The 13,932-nt window shown below is 43.6% G+C and overlaps 1 protein-coding gene and 1 long non-coding RNA gene across 2 annotated transcripts in view; one reads left to right on the top strand and one right to left on the bottom strand.

Moving 5' to 3' along the window:
• AFG1L (AFG1 like ATPase) overlaps positions 1-6,527 on the top strand; it is a 64,698-nt gene extending 58,171 nt beyond the window's left edge. Inside the window, exons 12-13 of the mRNA XM_053938313.1 lie at positions 172-285; positions 1,019-6,527. Of these exons, the coding sequence (XP_053794288.1) occupies positions 172-285; positions 1,019-1,150 (246 nt within the window). The 3' untranslated portion in view covers positions 1,151-6,527. The remainder of the gene's footprint in view (positions 1-171; positions 286-1,018) is intronic.
• LOC128785596 (uncharacterized) overlaps positions 1-13,932 on the bottom strand; it is a 34,546-nt gene that overhangs the window by 7,796 nt on the left and 12,818 nt on the right. The gene's annotated exons all lie outside the window — the stretch shown is intronic.

Below are 13,932 nucleotides of genomic sequence, written 5' to 3'. Positions count from 1 at the left end.
GTCCATCTGACTAAGGTAAATTTGTAACAGCAGTCCTAATGAGAGAAAGGAAAAACATTGGGAAAAAAACACTGATGATTTAACTTGAAGTTTGCTGTGCATAGATGGAGTATTTTATCCCATTCCTGTAAAGTGCAAGGGATGATAGATTGCCTGCTCTCCTCCTCTCAGGTGCGCATTATCTGTTCTGCAGCAGCTCCTCTCCAAAGCTTGTTCCTGGTGAAACATGACACTGGTGAACTGCAGGACAACAGAGTGTTGATGGATGATTTGGACTTGAGCCAGGTACGTGATTTTAACATCTTCCTTTTGTAACAAAATTGGGTTTAGTCTTATTATTGCAGCAGCATTTTAAGAGGGGGAATCAAGAAAACATTTAACTGTTGATATGCTGCTTTCTTGCAGTGTCTCTGTCACTCTCATAATTACATGTTGTGCTACTTATTCATAGTCAAAGAAAATGTCATTATATGTAGAACCATTTTGTGTAAGTTTTAGGGTCATTTTGAATATTAAATCATTATATCTGTTCAGTCATACATGAAAATGCTGATTTAAGTTTAGCACCTACATTTAAAATACAGAAATAAAAGATGGTTTGTTCTACCTCTCCCTAGACTACAGAACAGCCTCACAAGTCCTCACAAACAGTACTACTTTGCATGTTGCTTATTCTGTTTTTCTATGTAGCTCAGTTATTGCTAATGACTTTTTAAATAATTTGTTTAAATTGGTGTACAATTAGTCAACAAAAAAGGCAAAGTAGATGGTTAACCTGTTATTGTGTTGTTTTAAAACCAAATTATTCTTTTTGCTGTATTCCTTCAGGGGATTACCTAGCTGAAATAGGTGCTTTTCTTTAATTTTTGGACCTCAGTTTTAATTTTTTGGTGCCATGCTGCTGTCTTTGTTTTGTCAAAGCCTGTAAAGCACTAAGCCTTAGGAGTTAGACAGGATGCACTTCAGTACAGCCATGAGTCTCACAGGTGTGTGGTACTGTTTTTGTGTATTGATGTAGGATTCTGCCAAAGGACTCTCCATGTTTACAGGAGAAGAGGAAGTCTTTGCCTTTCAGCGTACTGTCTCACGGCTCACAGAAATGCAAACTGAACAGTACTGGAATGATGGGGACAGAAGCAAAAAAACATAATTAAAAGTTGAATGAAATCACCAAGAATTAAAATTACAGCATGAAATCATCAAGAAGAAAAAACTGGAAAAGCTTCAGAAAAGCACTGGAAAGCTTCTTAGCACAACTTGAATAATAATTGCACTTTATCATCTGGACCATGTTTTCTTTCATCAGTCGTTTTTTGAGTTTAAGACATGAGGTCTCAGTTATTTGTCTGTACCACCAGTGTGTGGATATATGAAATTTTGCCTTCATTTGTTCTTCTTCAAACCTGTCTGGCTGTCTGGCTCCATACAGTGGTGGTGAATGGAATTACCTCCAGCTGGTGGCTGATCACCAGTGGGGTCCCCCAGGGCTCAGTATTGGGGCCAGCCCTCTTCAATATCTTTATGCATGGTATGGACAAGGGGATCAAAGTGCGCCCTCAGTAAGTTCACAGATGATGCCAAGCTGTGTGGGAATGTTGACCTGCAGGAGGGTAGGAAAGCTCTGGAAAGGGATCTGGACAGGCTGGATCAATGAGCTGAGGCCAGTTGTATGAGGTTCTACATAGGCCAAGTGCCAGGTCCTGCCCTTGGGTCACAATAACTCTAGGCAGCACCACAGGAGTGGCTGGAAAGTTGCCAGGGGAAAAGGACCTGGGGTGGTGGTAAACAGAACATGAGCTAGCTGTGCCCAAGTGGCCAAGAAGACCAGTGGAATCTCAGCCTGTATCAGCAGTAGTGTGGTCAGCAGGACCAGGGCAGCAATTGTCCCCCTGCACCCGCACTGCTGAGGCCTCACCTTGAGTGCTGTGTCCAGTCTGGGCCCCTCAGTACAAGAAGGACATTGAGGGGCTGGAGCGAGTCCAGAGAAGGGCAATGCAGCTGGTGAAGGGTCTGGAGCACAAGTCCTGTGAGGAGCAGCTGAGGGAGCTGGGGGTGTTTAGCCTGGAGAAAAGGAGGCTTGGGGAGACCTTACTGCTCTCTACAGCCACCTGAAAGGAGGGTATAATGAGGTGAGGGTTGTACTCTTCTCCCAGGCAAACCAGGATAAGAGGACACAGCCTCAAGCTGCTCCAGGGGAGATTCAGGTTGGACATGATGAAGAATTTCTTCACTGAAAGTGTTGTCCAGTATTGGAACAGGCTGCCGAGGGAGGTGGTGGAGTCACCATCCCTGGAAGTGTTTAAGAAATTGCTGGACATGGCACTTAGTGCTGTGGTTTATTTGATAGGATGAGGTTTGGACAAAAGTTGGAGTCGACGATTTTGGAGTTTTTTCCTAACCTTAATGATTCTCTAAAATATACCTTTGATGTTCAGGAAGTTTGATGGGATTAGAATTTTTCTGGAGAATTGGCCTACAAAGTTAATGGGCTATGCAGAGTCATTTTATGATGTCACATGAAGTGGGCACTTCAGTGATTATGCACTGTTTCTGTCATGTACAATGCTGCTTGCACAAAAGAAAAATCAAATGCTTCTTTAAGAAACTCCTGATAGTGTCCATGCTAAAATCCTGTAGCTGCTCATCAGTGTGTTCTGGTTTTGTATTTTTTTTCTATTCTCTCTTATGCTGACATTCAGGCTCCAGGAGTTTTTTTTTAATCAGACTGTTGCTCAGTCTGGTTCATTGAAAGCTAATGGTTTTAACCAAGAGAGAACCCTGAGGAGGAGCTTTGAGGTACTTGAAGCTGCACAGGATTAAGATCTAAGTAATGGATGGGAAAAGAGACCTTGATAAGACAGGGAATGCTGTAACAAATAAGTGCAAGTTCATATTCTTCCTAAAATTTGTGTCTCTTGCAAGCCTGGATACGCTGATTCTACACCAGTGACATCTCTACCCTCAATTTTCTTATGTTTCTTCTACACCAAACCTTCCACTGCTGCTGACACACCTGCCCTGATCTTGGGGGAGCAGTACTCAGTACTGCTGAGGCAATTCATCACGTTACCATAGGAATGTGTTTTATGGAAAAGATAGGATAGGAACTGATACCTCAAGACACATCACCCATCCTCATGTTTGTAGTTGGAAACTATTTTAGTTGAAGATGCAGTGGTGTCATTCTTGATTTTAACCTAACTGAAACAAAACATGGTATCGTGTGTATTGGCATATTGTGTATTTTTATAATGTAATCTTAAGAGCATATTTAGAAACTTTGAGCAGAAAAAAACATGTAGATAGACTGAAAAGATTGCCCTCATGTCCTAGGGAAGAGATATATAACACATTGTCCCCAACTTCGAGAGGTTTTTTTTTGGATTTTGCAACATGACCATTTTCTGTCTCTTACCAAATTGTCTCCCATCACAATTACAAAAAGCTTTTAAAAGGCCTTTCTGGACAGTAGGGAGGGCTGGAGAGATCCTATGCACTTATTTTTGTTAGGGAGCCACATGCTCAATTCTGGTTTTCTGTTCTGATCCCTTTTGTTTGTCCTGGAAGTCACTTACACTGGCTGTACCTGCTCTTCAAGTAATTTTTAAAGCCTGTATTTATAGTTTGCAACTAATGGAACTGTATTATTATTCCCACAAGGGTGACTACCATGGAGAATTTTAATGCGTATTTATGAAACCTCCAATCAGAATACATTGTTTATACTTAAGAATATCCAAATAATTGTTATATGCTTTCAGAGATTCGGATTAGGTTTCTCATCTGAGGGACTATTGACATTCATGCATGTGTGTCTGTATATACAAACACATATGTATATTTAATTTATACATGTACATATAAATCTAGATAAAACTAATATATATAATTTAAGTGTGTGTGTTTCTGTATTTATATGTGGCACTCTATACTTATCAGCCTGGTACTGTGCTGATAACTCTCCTGAAGCTTCAACCTTGACTTTTTTTGAGTAGCATTCAAATGCCTCCTGCCTTGAACCAGAATGTGTTGTAGGAAAATGGGAGATGGCAGTAGATAACCTAAGGCACTTTGCATCTGGATATGTATTTACATTTGCTTAAAACTGTTCATATGTTTAGCCTGTATGTCCTTCTCTGTCAGGTGGTATAGGGGAAATGTGTAATCTTGCAGAACACAGATGACACGTCTGGGACATATGGGAGAGGAGGTCCTGGCAGGTTCTTCATTCCCACAGAGACTGTCTCAGGCCAGGGAAGTGAGGTGTTTCTCCACCGTCTGTGTGGATGATGACGAAGCTCCTTTAACCACAGGACCCCTGTTTGTGTTCAAACTGCTGCTGCTTTGCCCATTGGTATTTGAAGCTTTTCTGCAGTCTGAATGCACACCCCAAACTCAGATACCCCAAGGTTTTGGAAGCTCCTAAATGCAGTGGGACTGATGTACCATTGAAAGCCTCTAAGGATATAGGTAAGCTCTGTGAAAACACAGGAGGGAAGTCCTCCAAAAGCTTCCAGAGCCAGCACCGTTTCCAGGACATATTGCTAAATAAAACCATAGTGCAGTCTTTCCTTGGCCAGCAAGGAATTTGTCTCTTGGGAGTCCCTGATAGGTACTACCAATAATCAAGGAAAATAAATAGGGAAGATTATAGAAGTATTTTGAGGCTGACAACAAGAAAAGTTGCCTAAATTGCTGTGCTGTATTTGTGATTGTGATGCAGAGGGAGGTTTGCACTTTTGGGTCAGGTCCACAAGGAGAAATTTATTGGACCGGTTTCTCAGCCAGCCCAGATGCCAGGGCAGAGGGTGCCCCAGTAACCACAGAAGCAGCACATTTTTGCCCATCTACCTCCCTGAAGAAAGTGAGGCCTTATTTGCTGATTTTATGATGCTGTAGCATGTATAAAGCCTTGTTCCAGTGCTGAGTTGGGGGTACTGCTTCTGGGATCAGACACCTTCCAGGCAAATGGTGCTGGCCAGAATCTCACTGGCTATCACAGACAAGAGTGGTTTTGTTGTGCCCCAGGGTGCTGGGCCACCTGTGCTCCCAGCTGTCCTGTCCCCTGCTGCCTGGCCTGCTCCTGCTGCTGTGAGACAGCAACAGTCCATGACTTTATTCCCACATGAAGAAGTTGTATTTGCCAAAATGTAAACAGTGAGATGCTTGTGACTAAATTATGCACGCTTCATAATAGCCTTAAAAATTGCTGGATTTGTACTGGATGCTTCTATCCAGAGTTTTAAGTCCTGGCTTTTTAGGTTTTCCTTAACTTGAGAATTCATGTAATCTCAGATCTGCAACAAGTTTTTATTTCCTTTAGTTGTTCAGCAAACATTATTGACAAGTTATTTTTAAAGGTCGTTTCAAGTGACCTTTATTGATGTGGTATAATATTTTGCTGTTATAAGAAGCGAAATTCTGGGGATTATGGACCATGTGAAACACTTCCTATTTTCTAAAGGCCACAACCTGGCTGAGAATCTCTCAACTAACTTCTTTCAAATATTTGATTGACCAAAAAATGTTCACAATGCCCAAAAATTTAACTTCTTTTTTTTTTTAATAATAAATAGTACAATTCTGTCTTTCAGAGTTACTGGTTTTCAGTATTTGTTATTGTGCAGATTGAGGGAGCAATTGCAGTATTTTGGGTAGAACAAGACCGCCTTCCAAAGGCTTTGGAGGGATTGAAGATGCACTTTTTGCTGTTGCTGGTTTTTGCTCTGAAAAGGAAAACCATTAATGGTTTTTCTTTTAGTAAAGGTGTTCATCACTACAGCTGGATAGATGTCACCTATTTTGCAGCAATCTAAACATGAAAAAAAGCAACTCACCAGGTTTCAAACAGTGCCCAGCAGGGTCACCAGCCACGTAACAAGGAGGAAGAACAGTCTCCATCGTGACACAGCTAACAGAATTAAGATCCAGGATTTTTCTCTCTGCAGTTTCCTGGATCTGAATATACCTGGTGCCTCAGTTTCCCAGTTGATAAAATGGGAATGATATTACTTTCTTACTTGCTAACTCTGGCATGCTGCCAGGCTTCCTCATTAATATTCTAAGATGCTTGCTGAGGCTCTGGGATGAAAATACTTCAGGAAAGTATGTAAATAGTGCAAAAAAATAATTTAGCTACTCGGAGTGGATTAGTCGCCTTGTTTGGGTTACAGAATTAATGTCATCCACTAAACACCATGTGCCTCTTTGTAGTGATTTTGTTTTAATTAATGCATCTATTTTAAGAATCTATTTAAAGAATTAGAGATTTATGATTAAAACTGTAAACCATTTGTGTAGTTTTTCTTCTACTTGTAATGACAAATTTCCTGTAAGATTCATAACAACCTCATATCCTATACATTTGAAATACAGTGGCTTTGTAAATTCTGTTGGGATTTTCCTTGTATACAGAGAATATTTTTTAAAATATGTAATTTTGAATCTAGTATATTACAAACTGAACACTGTCAAATCCATCTGTTATTTGAGAAGAATTTATCTTGTAATAAAGAAAAATTAATAAATCCAGGTTTTATAAACTTGTCACTTATTCTAATTGTCACTTGTCACATATGCTGATTTTATATATGTGTTCTGGATAGACAGACCCACTGTTAATTAGAATAACAGAATGTTAAGGGGTTGGAATGGACCTTTCAGATCATCTAATCCCAACCTCCCCTGCCATGGGCAGGAACACCTCCCCCTAGACCAGGTTGCTCAAGATTTCATCCAGCCTGTCTGGGAACACTGCCAGGGATGGGGCATCCACAGCTGCTCTGGGAAACCTATTCCAGTGCCTCACCACCCTCACAGTAAAGAATTTATTCCTAACAGCCACTCTAAGCCCTCTCTCTTTCAGTTTAAAGCCATTCCCCCTTGTCCTGTCACTACATACCTTTATAAAAAGTCCCTCTCCAGGTCTCCTGCAGTGCCCTTTTAGGTACTGGAAGGTGCTGTACGGTCTCCCTGGAGCCTTCTCCAGGCTGAACAACCTCACCTCTGTCAGCCTGTCTCTATAGGAGAGGTGCTCCTGCTCTTTGGTCTTCACGACTTAAGTGTGATTGTTTTTTCTTAGATCTCTGCATCCAGGGGGCAAACCTGGACTGGCAGCCCTGGCAGTTTCTGGCCATGTGGTTGCCTGCAGAAGCTGTAGCCATTGCCCTATACATGGTTCAGCTTTTGGGTTGGAATATCCAGGGCTTGTCAGAAAGGTCCTCCTCCAGAAGTAGTTTAGACTTGTCTGCCTCAGTTACTGCTGCCAGCAGCCCTAATTTTTGGGTTTGGAAGCCTTTTTTCCACCTCTTTGGCTCTTTCCTCCAACAGCTTGAGACAAAATAGCTGTATGCAAACTGCAATTAAAGTGCTTCCCCCCCATAATTTGGGATTCTTACTGTTGAAGAGGTGCTTTTGCTGTCAGCCAATTAGTTGTGTGGTTAGTTGTCACAGGTTTTGCACAGCTTAGAGAATTGGCTGGGGAAGCAGTCAGTTAAATGGAGGCTGGCAGGGTCTGAGGATCACTGCAGCTCCCTTCAGTGCAAGTGCCCTGAGGGAGCACCTCTGGGTCCTGAGAACGGGAGAGCACTGCTGCAGCATGGCACTTCTCCATGGATTCCAGTGGCAGACATGCAGGTCTTGCTGGCAGATGGCAAGCAGTGTTTCACAGTTTGGACTTGAGAAACCAGGCATGTAAAATTTTTAGGCGGGGTTAAACTTCAGGTCTATTTCTACACCTTTTACTGCAAACATTATATTTTCCCCTTTCTTGAAGGGGGATATTGTAATATTGAAATTTGAGCAAACAACTTGCTCCAGTATCTTGCTTGCAACATTGTGGTATCCACTGTTTGAGAAGAGCATCCAGAATAGGATGTCTTACTCTCCCATTACAGATTCACACAGGTTTGTCAAGGAATAGGCTGTACCCTCAGCAATGTTTGCATGCCTTGCCACTCATGGAAACATTGGACCCTTCTCCAGATCAATTTAGGATTCTGTTTTCCCTTCAAACATCCTGCAGCAATAAGCTGTCAGGGTTTAATCAGAAATTACCTCAAAAAAAAAGTCCCTTAGCTTTGCTGCCTTTTCTGAAATTCTTCAAGAACAGGTTTTGACAATCTGCCTTTGCAGCTTTGTCCAGTGGATGCTTCTCCTGTGTCACCCTGATCCATTTCCTCTCAGAGATGAGCAATCCCCAACATGCCCACCTCTTGTCAGTGAAGATTGCTTGTCAATATTCTCCTGTTCTGTAACCTCATTTCTGATGGAGAAGCACAAGTTTTTGTGTCTCAGCTTCCCCAAGACCCCTATGCTTAAAGTTTCCTGCTGCTTGGCTTTGGGTCTCAACAGCTCTGGAACATATAAAATAGAGGGTGTGGGGTCTGGGGGTGGGAGACATTTCTGACCCTTGGGTTTGGGGCATTGCCTGCTTTTGCCTCTGTCTGCCCAGAAGAGGGACTTGCAGTAGCAGTTCCTAGTGCGAGAGGAGAGGGAGGATGGAGCAGATGGAGGATGCAGGCCACTTGCTCCCCCTCCAGCCTTCTGCATTCTCCACATATTTGTAAAACAACTTTTGTTTTAAATTGAATTGATTTCTAAGAGACCCATTAAAATACAGAAATGCTTCTCACTGACCTAGTACTCTGCATTCATGTTGGTAAAATTTTGGATGTGTTTCTATAGTCCTCCCGCCAGTTCTTTGTCAGGGTGAAGGGTTTAGTTGGCTCTGTTAATCTACTCTCTAGCTGAAATTGTTCATTTAAATAGTTATAAAAATCCACTCTTTTCCAATGTGAATCCTATATTCCCAGATTTGAGTACTGCTGCCAGAGCAAAGACTTCAAATTCTCTGAGTGCAACCACACTATGTCAGTCCAAAGCCAAATTGCAAACACTTATCCACAATTCCCCTTACTCAGCTTTAAGCTAATTTTTCCAGCAGGCAACAATAGCCATAAAAGTATAGGGGAAGATCATTACAAGAGCTTAAGAAATGGTTAACTGATTTCTTCACAAGCTGTGGAATAATTCTACCACATTCTCTTATTGGAAGACGTTACTTAATGTATTTTCAGCACATGGTTCTTCAGTGTCAGAGTAATTAAGAGCAATCAAAGCCACTGAAAAATGAAGTATGGAACAAAAGATCAAGTGATTGTTTAAGATTAAGTCAACCAAACTAGGAAAAGTAAGTTCACAGACATGAAGAAAAAAGCTTTGAGTGCTCTGGTCTTTTACAATTAGCAAAGGCAAACACACTTGTGTAACTTTTTCTAGATGCAGTGATGGATAATGTTCAGGTCACAACATGCTGTGTTGGGTGGTGAGGTTTGTTCCTGCAGGCCTGTTAAGAGCATCACTCATGTCAGGTCTTTCCTGTAGCCAAGGTATGATGTGCCCAGAAACGCTTCCCTGCTAATCGAGGTTCACAGTCTGTAAACAGCTAACAAAGTTCCTCAGGGGGCAGGGGGAGCAAAGCTGGTTGGAAACATAGGCAGAGGACCAGTCTCCTCCAGTTGCAGTTGATATCTCCCAAAAAGTAACATTTCAGAGGCCAGTGGAGAGAGGAGCAATTACTGTCCAGCAAAATTACAATCTGAATGGGCTGCCATTTCCAGTGCTTCACAAGGATGGCTGTGATTGCTATAGAAACTTCTGAAAGTGAGACAGAGAGGTTTTCCAGCACTGGAAATTGCGAATGGAGAGGGTTAGACTGGGTGCAAAGCCCATTCAGTCAGGCAGCTGCCAATCGAGCCTCTTTGCCAAGCAGATTGTAGGAAATGCTGATGAAAATGTCCACGGAATGCACCAGGCAAATTAAATTTCAGTCACAGCCGCCTGGGCAGTTTTGGTGGGCAGACAGCTCCAGCCTGTGGTGCACCTGGGCTTGCTCTCCCCCTGTGGCCTCTCCCACGGCCACCTGCCCCTTGCACACAGGTACTGCAGTGATGCTGCAGCAGGGATGCTGCAGCCATGGCAGCCTAAGGAATACAAGTGAGATGAGGTTTGTGGGGAAAGGTGGTAGTGACTGGTCTGGTAAAGGATGTCTGTGGGGGGGAAAAAAGCCAGACATCATTCCAGGTAAGGGAGCAGCATCCCTCCCCACTCCAGCTTTGACATTTCTCCCAGGGCACAAGTCCAGGAGATGAGGGCTGCTGCCATGTTCACCACCCTGTGACTGGGCTGGCACCCCCTGCCTGTCTCACCCATCCTACTCCCTGTGTTGGCATTTAAACAGGACTGCTGTCTTTGAACATTGCCTGCCAATCCCTTCCCCCTCCAAACAGCCTGCAGTGGACAGCTGAAACTCTTCCTTTGGGGCAGAAGAGTTGGAAGTACAGCCAAAAGCCTGCCACAAACCACGAGACAAGCCTAAGTCTGAGGGAAGTGTTGGTGCTTTTCAGCAGCATAGACAAGCCCCTGAAATCCCCTCCCACAGCCCATCGTCCCCAGCTTTGGTGGGACACCCAGGTACAGCTGCAAGTCCAGTAATGTTTCTTCTTAAGAAGCTGCTCTGACCTCCTTTCCATACCCCCAGTCCCCAGCTCTTTCATCTGTTCTGGGGGAGGGCTTCCTATCTTTTTGTGTTCATTGCTGGCCTTGGTAAAGCAGCTCATTCCCCTTCTGGCAGCAGGCTGGCAGCAGTTATTCCAGTGCCTTGCTCCCCACTGATCCCCTAAAGGAATGTTGGCATTAGGTTTTATCACCACCGTAGTTTCATTTCCTTCTCTTTCCTGTCTCTCCTCAGCCTCTTTTGGCTTAATTCCAGGCAGTCAGCCAGAAGAGTCTCAGGCAGATAAGTGCAGACACAGGTAACACTGTGGCGCAGTCACACGGCCATTTCCCTCCTCCTCCACGAGCTGGGTGCAGCCGGTGTGCCAGGCTCAGGCAGCTTCGGCGCTGTGCCCCCCCTCCGTGTCCCTTCACAACAGCTCCACTTGGGACAGCTGCTTTTCCAGTCCTGCTTGGCTTAGAGGCAAAACAATAAAACCACTTTGTGAAGCAAAGGAATTTCTTACCTAGCTGTATTGCAGTTTCCAAATGTTCTTCTTAGGCTATACTTGGAAAAAAATGTTTGCGTTTAGGTACACAAAATTATATGGCTTGCATAAATAAAAGCAATGAGATTTGTCTTGCAGCATAAAGGTGAACAACATAAGAAGGCACACTTATCAAATCCATGAAATGTTTGTTGTATGGATTTTTTTTTTACCAGAAAAAAAAAAGAAAAAAGCCCTTTTGGTAGCGAATATGATGGGTATTTTGGTTTAGTTGTGATTCTGCTCATTTACAATTCCTCAATACATAGTTCTTTAAAAGTCAGAGTGACTTCACTCTGTGCTCTCAGAGCACCTGAGGACAAATATCGAGACATCTGCTCAAGCCAGTGCCTGTCACTGCCTGCCCAGCCTTTTTACATACATTGGTTATGTGTTTTACTAACACCAAGCTGCTGCAGTACTGTCTATGTGTATATATTACACGGGCTCAAGGAGTTATGAATGGGTTCTGCAGTCCTTGTGGCCTGTAACTGCTCCCATAGCCACGAGTTAAGACTTGGTTAATGGATGCTAATCTGTCAATTCTTGACCAATTCAGCAAATTAGTTATTGACATAATGGAGAAATTATCTGAGTGTACCACAGCGACCGATGCTTGAGGACACCTCTGTCTGCTAGGGTTGACCTTAATAATTAACAGCTTTACCCACTGCCCCAGAGGTGCTTTATAAGGCAAGAGGCTGAAGGTTAAATAGCTTCTGTGCATCAGATGTGCTCATTACACCAGTATATCTATAATGGCTTTTCTGAAGCCACAGCAGCTTGTTAATTGATTGTTCTCATTTCATGGTCTTTCCAGGGGTCCCCTGTACCATTACAAAACTGCACCCTTGTCCTTGCCAGATTCCCTTTTCCTGTTCAGACTGTTCCTTCTCTGAATAGGGACTGCCTTCCATCCCTTTGCTTGCCCTTGGTGAGCTGTATGGTGCTGCTTGGGCACCCTCCATCCTACTCCTCCACCTCAGCTCTTCCTTCTTGACAGACAGCTGCCTGCTATTTAACCACCTGCCTCCACACCATAGCATCCAGGTAGCCCTGCAGTTCTCCCTGGTTTGGTCCAGCATTTATTTCAATTTTCCGAAATGAGGCACCAATGATGAATCAGAAGCAAAGTATCATAAGTGACTTGGTGTGGAAGAGGAACAAGGTTTGCAAGGAGAGCACAACCAAGCAGGAAACCACCATTCATCAGTCACAGCCAGCATGGCTTCCTGAGGGGAAGGTCCTTCTTGTCAAACTTCATTTTACAACAAGGGCACCCACCTAGCTGATCAAGGGAAGTCAATTGATGTGATCTTTTTGAATTTCAGTAAAGCTTTCAATACTTTCTTTCACAGTATCCTTCTGGACAAAATGTCAGGCACACAGCTGGATAAACACATCATGCCATGGATGAGCAACTGGCTCACCACTCAGGCACAAAGGGTTTTAGGGAATGGGGTGACATTGGACTGGTGACCTGTCACTGATGGGGTTCCACAGGGCTACATCTTCAGCCCTGTGCTCTTCAACATCTTCATAAATGACTTGGATGCAGAATCTGAAGTGATCCTGGGTAAGTTTGCTGATGATACTAAATTGGGAGGAGCTGCTGAAGCCCTTGAGGGTAAGGAGGTGCCGCAGAGAGACCTTGACAAATCAGAGGACTGGGAAATCACCAACCATATGAAGTATGAAGAGGGAAAGTGCCAGATTCTGCACCTGGGATGGGGCAACCCTGAATGTATGGATAGACTGGGTAATGAGAGGCTGGAAAGCAGTGCTGTGAAAAGGGGAAGAGGAGGGGCAGACACTGCTTCTCTGATCAACTACTACAGCTGGAAATAGAAAAACTTTCTGGGCTGAGAACACCTTTGCCAGCTCATTTAGAGCTGAAGCCATTGAGCTGTTAATGCCACAAGCTCCTGCCTATGTCCCAAATAAGAAATGAGCTTCAGAAGTCTCAGCCTTTGGGTCAAAATCCACCAATGTATTTAGATACTTGACTAGGGTGGAAGATGGGTCCCTACAAAAGAGAAGCTGGACTCTAGTCCAGCTGGACTCCTGTCTTTCAAACAGAAAGATGATTGAAAATTTTTTGCATATTAACAGGGTAAGCTAAGGGTAAAAACAGGGCAAAGTGAGTTTTAGCAGAGCTTCACATTTCTTGGGTTAAAACAGACACAAGCTTCCATCTTCCTATTAACTTCACAGCTCTCCCATGGGAGATCCTCCCCCTTGCATTGTGGGGGGGGGGTGGTCTTCAAAACCCTGCTGCACTACAGGTTCTGGGGAGATTTTACTGTTTCACTTGGGCTGAGATGCTCCTGTTGAAGGGAGATGTTAGGGAAGCTGTCAGGATTTGTGGGTCCCTCTCCTCTGACTTTGGTGCATCTACCATCAGTGACAACAGACAAGTTCAATGCTGTATTTTAAGTAAATAGAGGCACCACTGTTCCATTATCTAGGCAAAACAGAGAGTCCAGGCTAAGGCAGGATAAACAGTAAATTATCATGAAAGACTGACTGAGAAAGGAAAGCTAGCCCCTAGTTCTGCAGGAATACTTTTGTACTTGGGCACATCATACACCATCATCTGGCTCCACTCTGTGTTAGGATCTCTTCTCTTGCCTCAGGGGAGGAAAAATTTTGTTCCTCACCCTTTCCTAGAGGAGTGTGCATGCACTTGCATCACTCTCTCTTCAGCAGGCTGTTGTAGTAGTGCCAAGCAGGCAATTTCTCATCAACCACGCTCATTGCTTCTGCGATTCAGTGGCACTTCCAGCCAATGCATTCCCAGTTCTTTGCTCGTCCTCCCCAGGATCTGCACACACTGACCTCTCTGATGGTAAAAAATTAGCAGGCTGGGGGTATTAAATCCTAGACTGGC

This window comes from Vidua chalybeata, chromosome 3 (genome assembly GCF_026979565.1).
Source record: "Vidua chalybeata isolate OUT-0048 chromosome 3, bVidCha1 merged haplotype, whole genome shotgun sequence".
Classification (NCBI taxonomy): Eukaryota; Metazoa; Chordata; class Aves; order Passeriformes; family Viduidae; genus Vidua; species Vidua chalybeata.
Note: the sequence above shows the minus strand (reverse complement) of the source record. Positions and strands in the feature narration are given on the sequence as shown.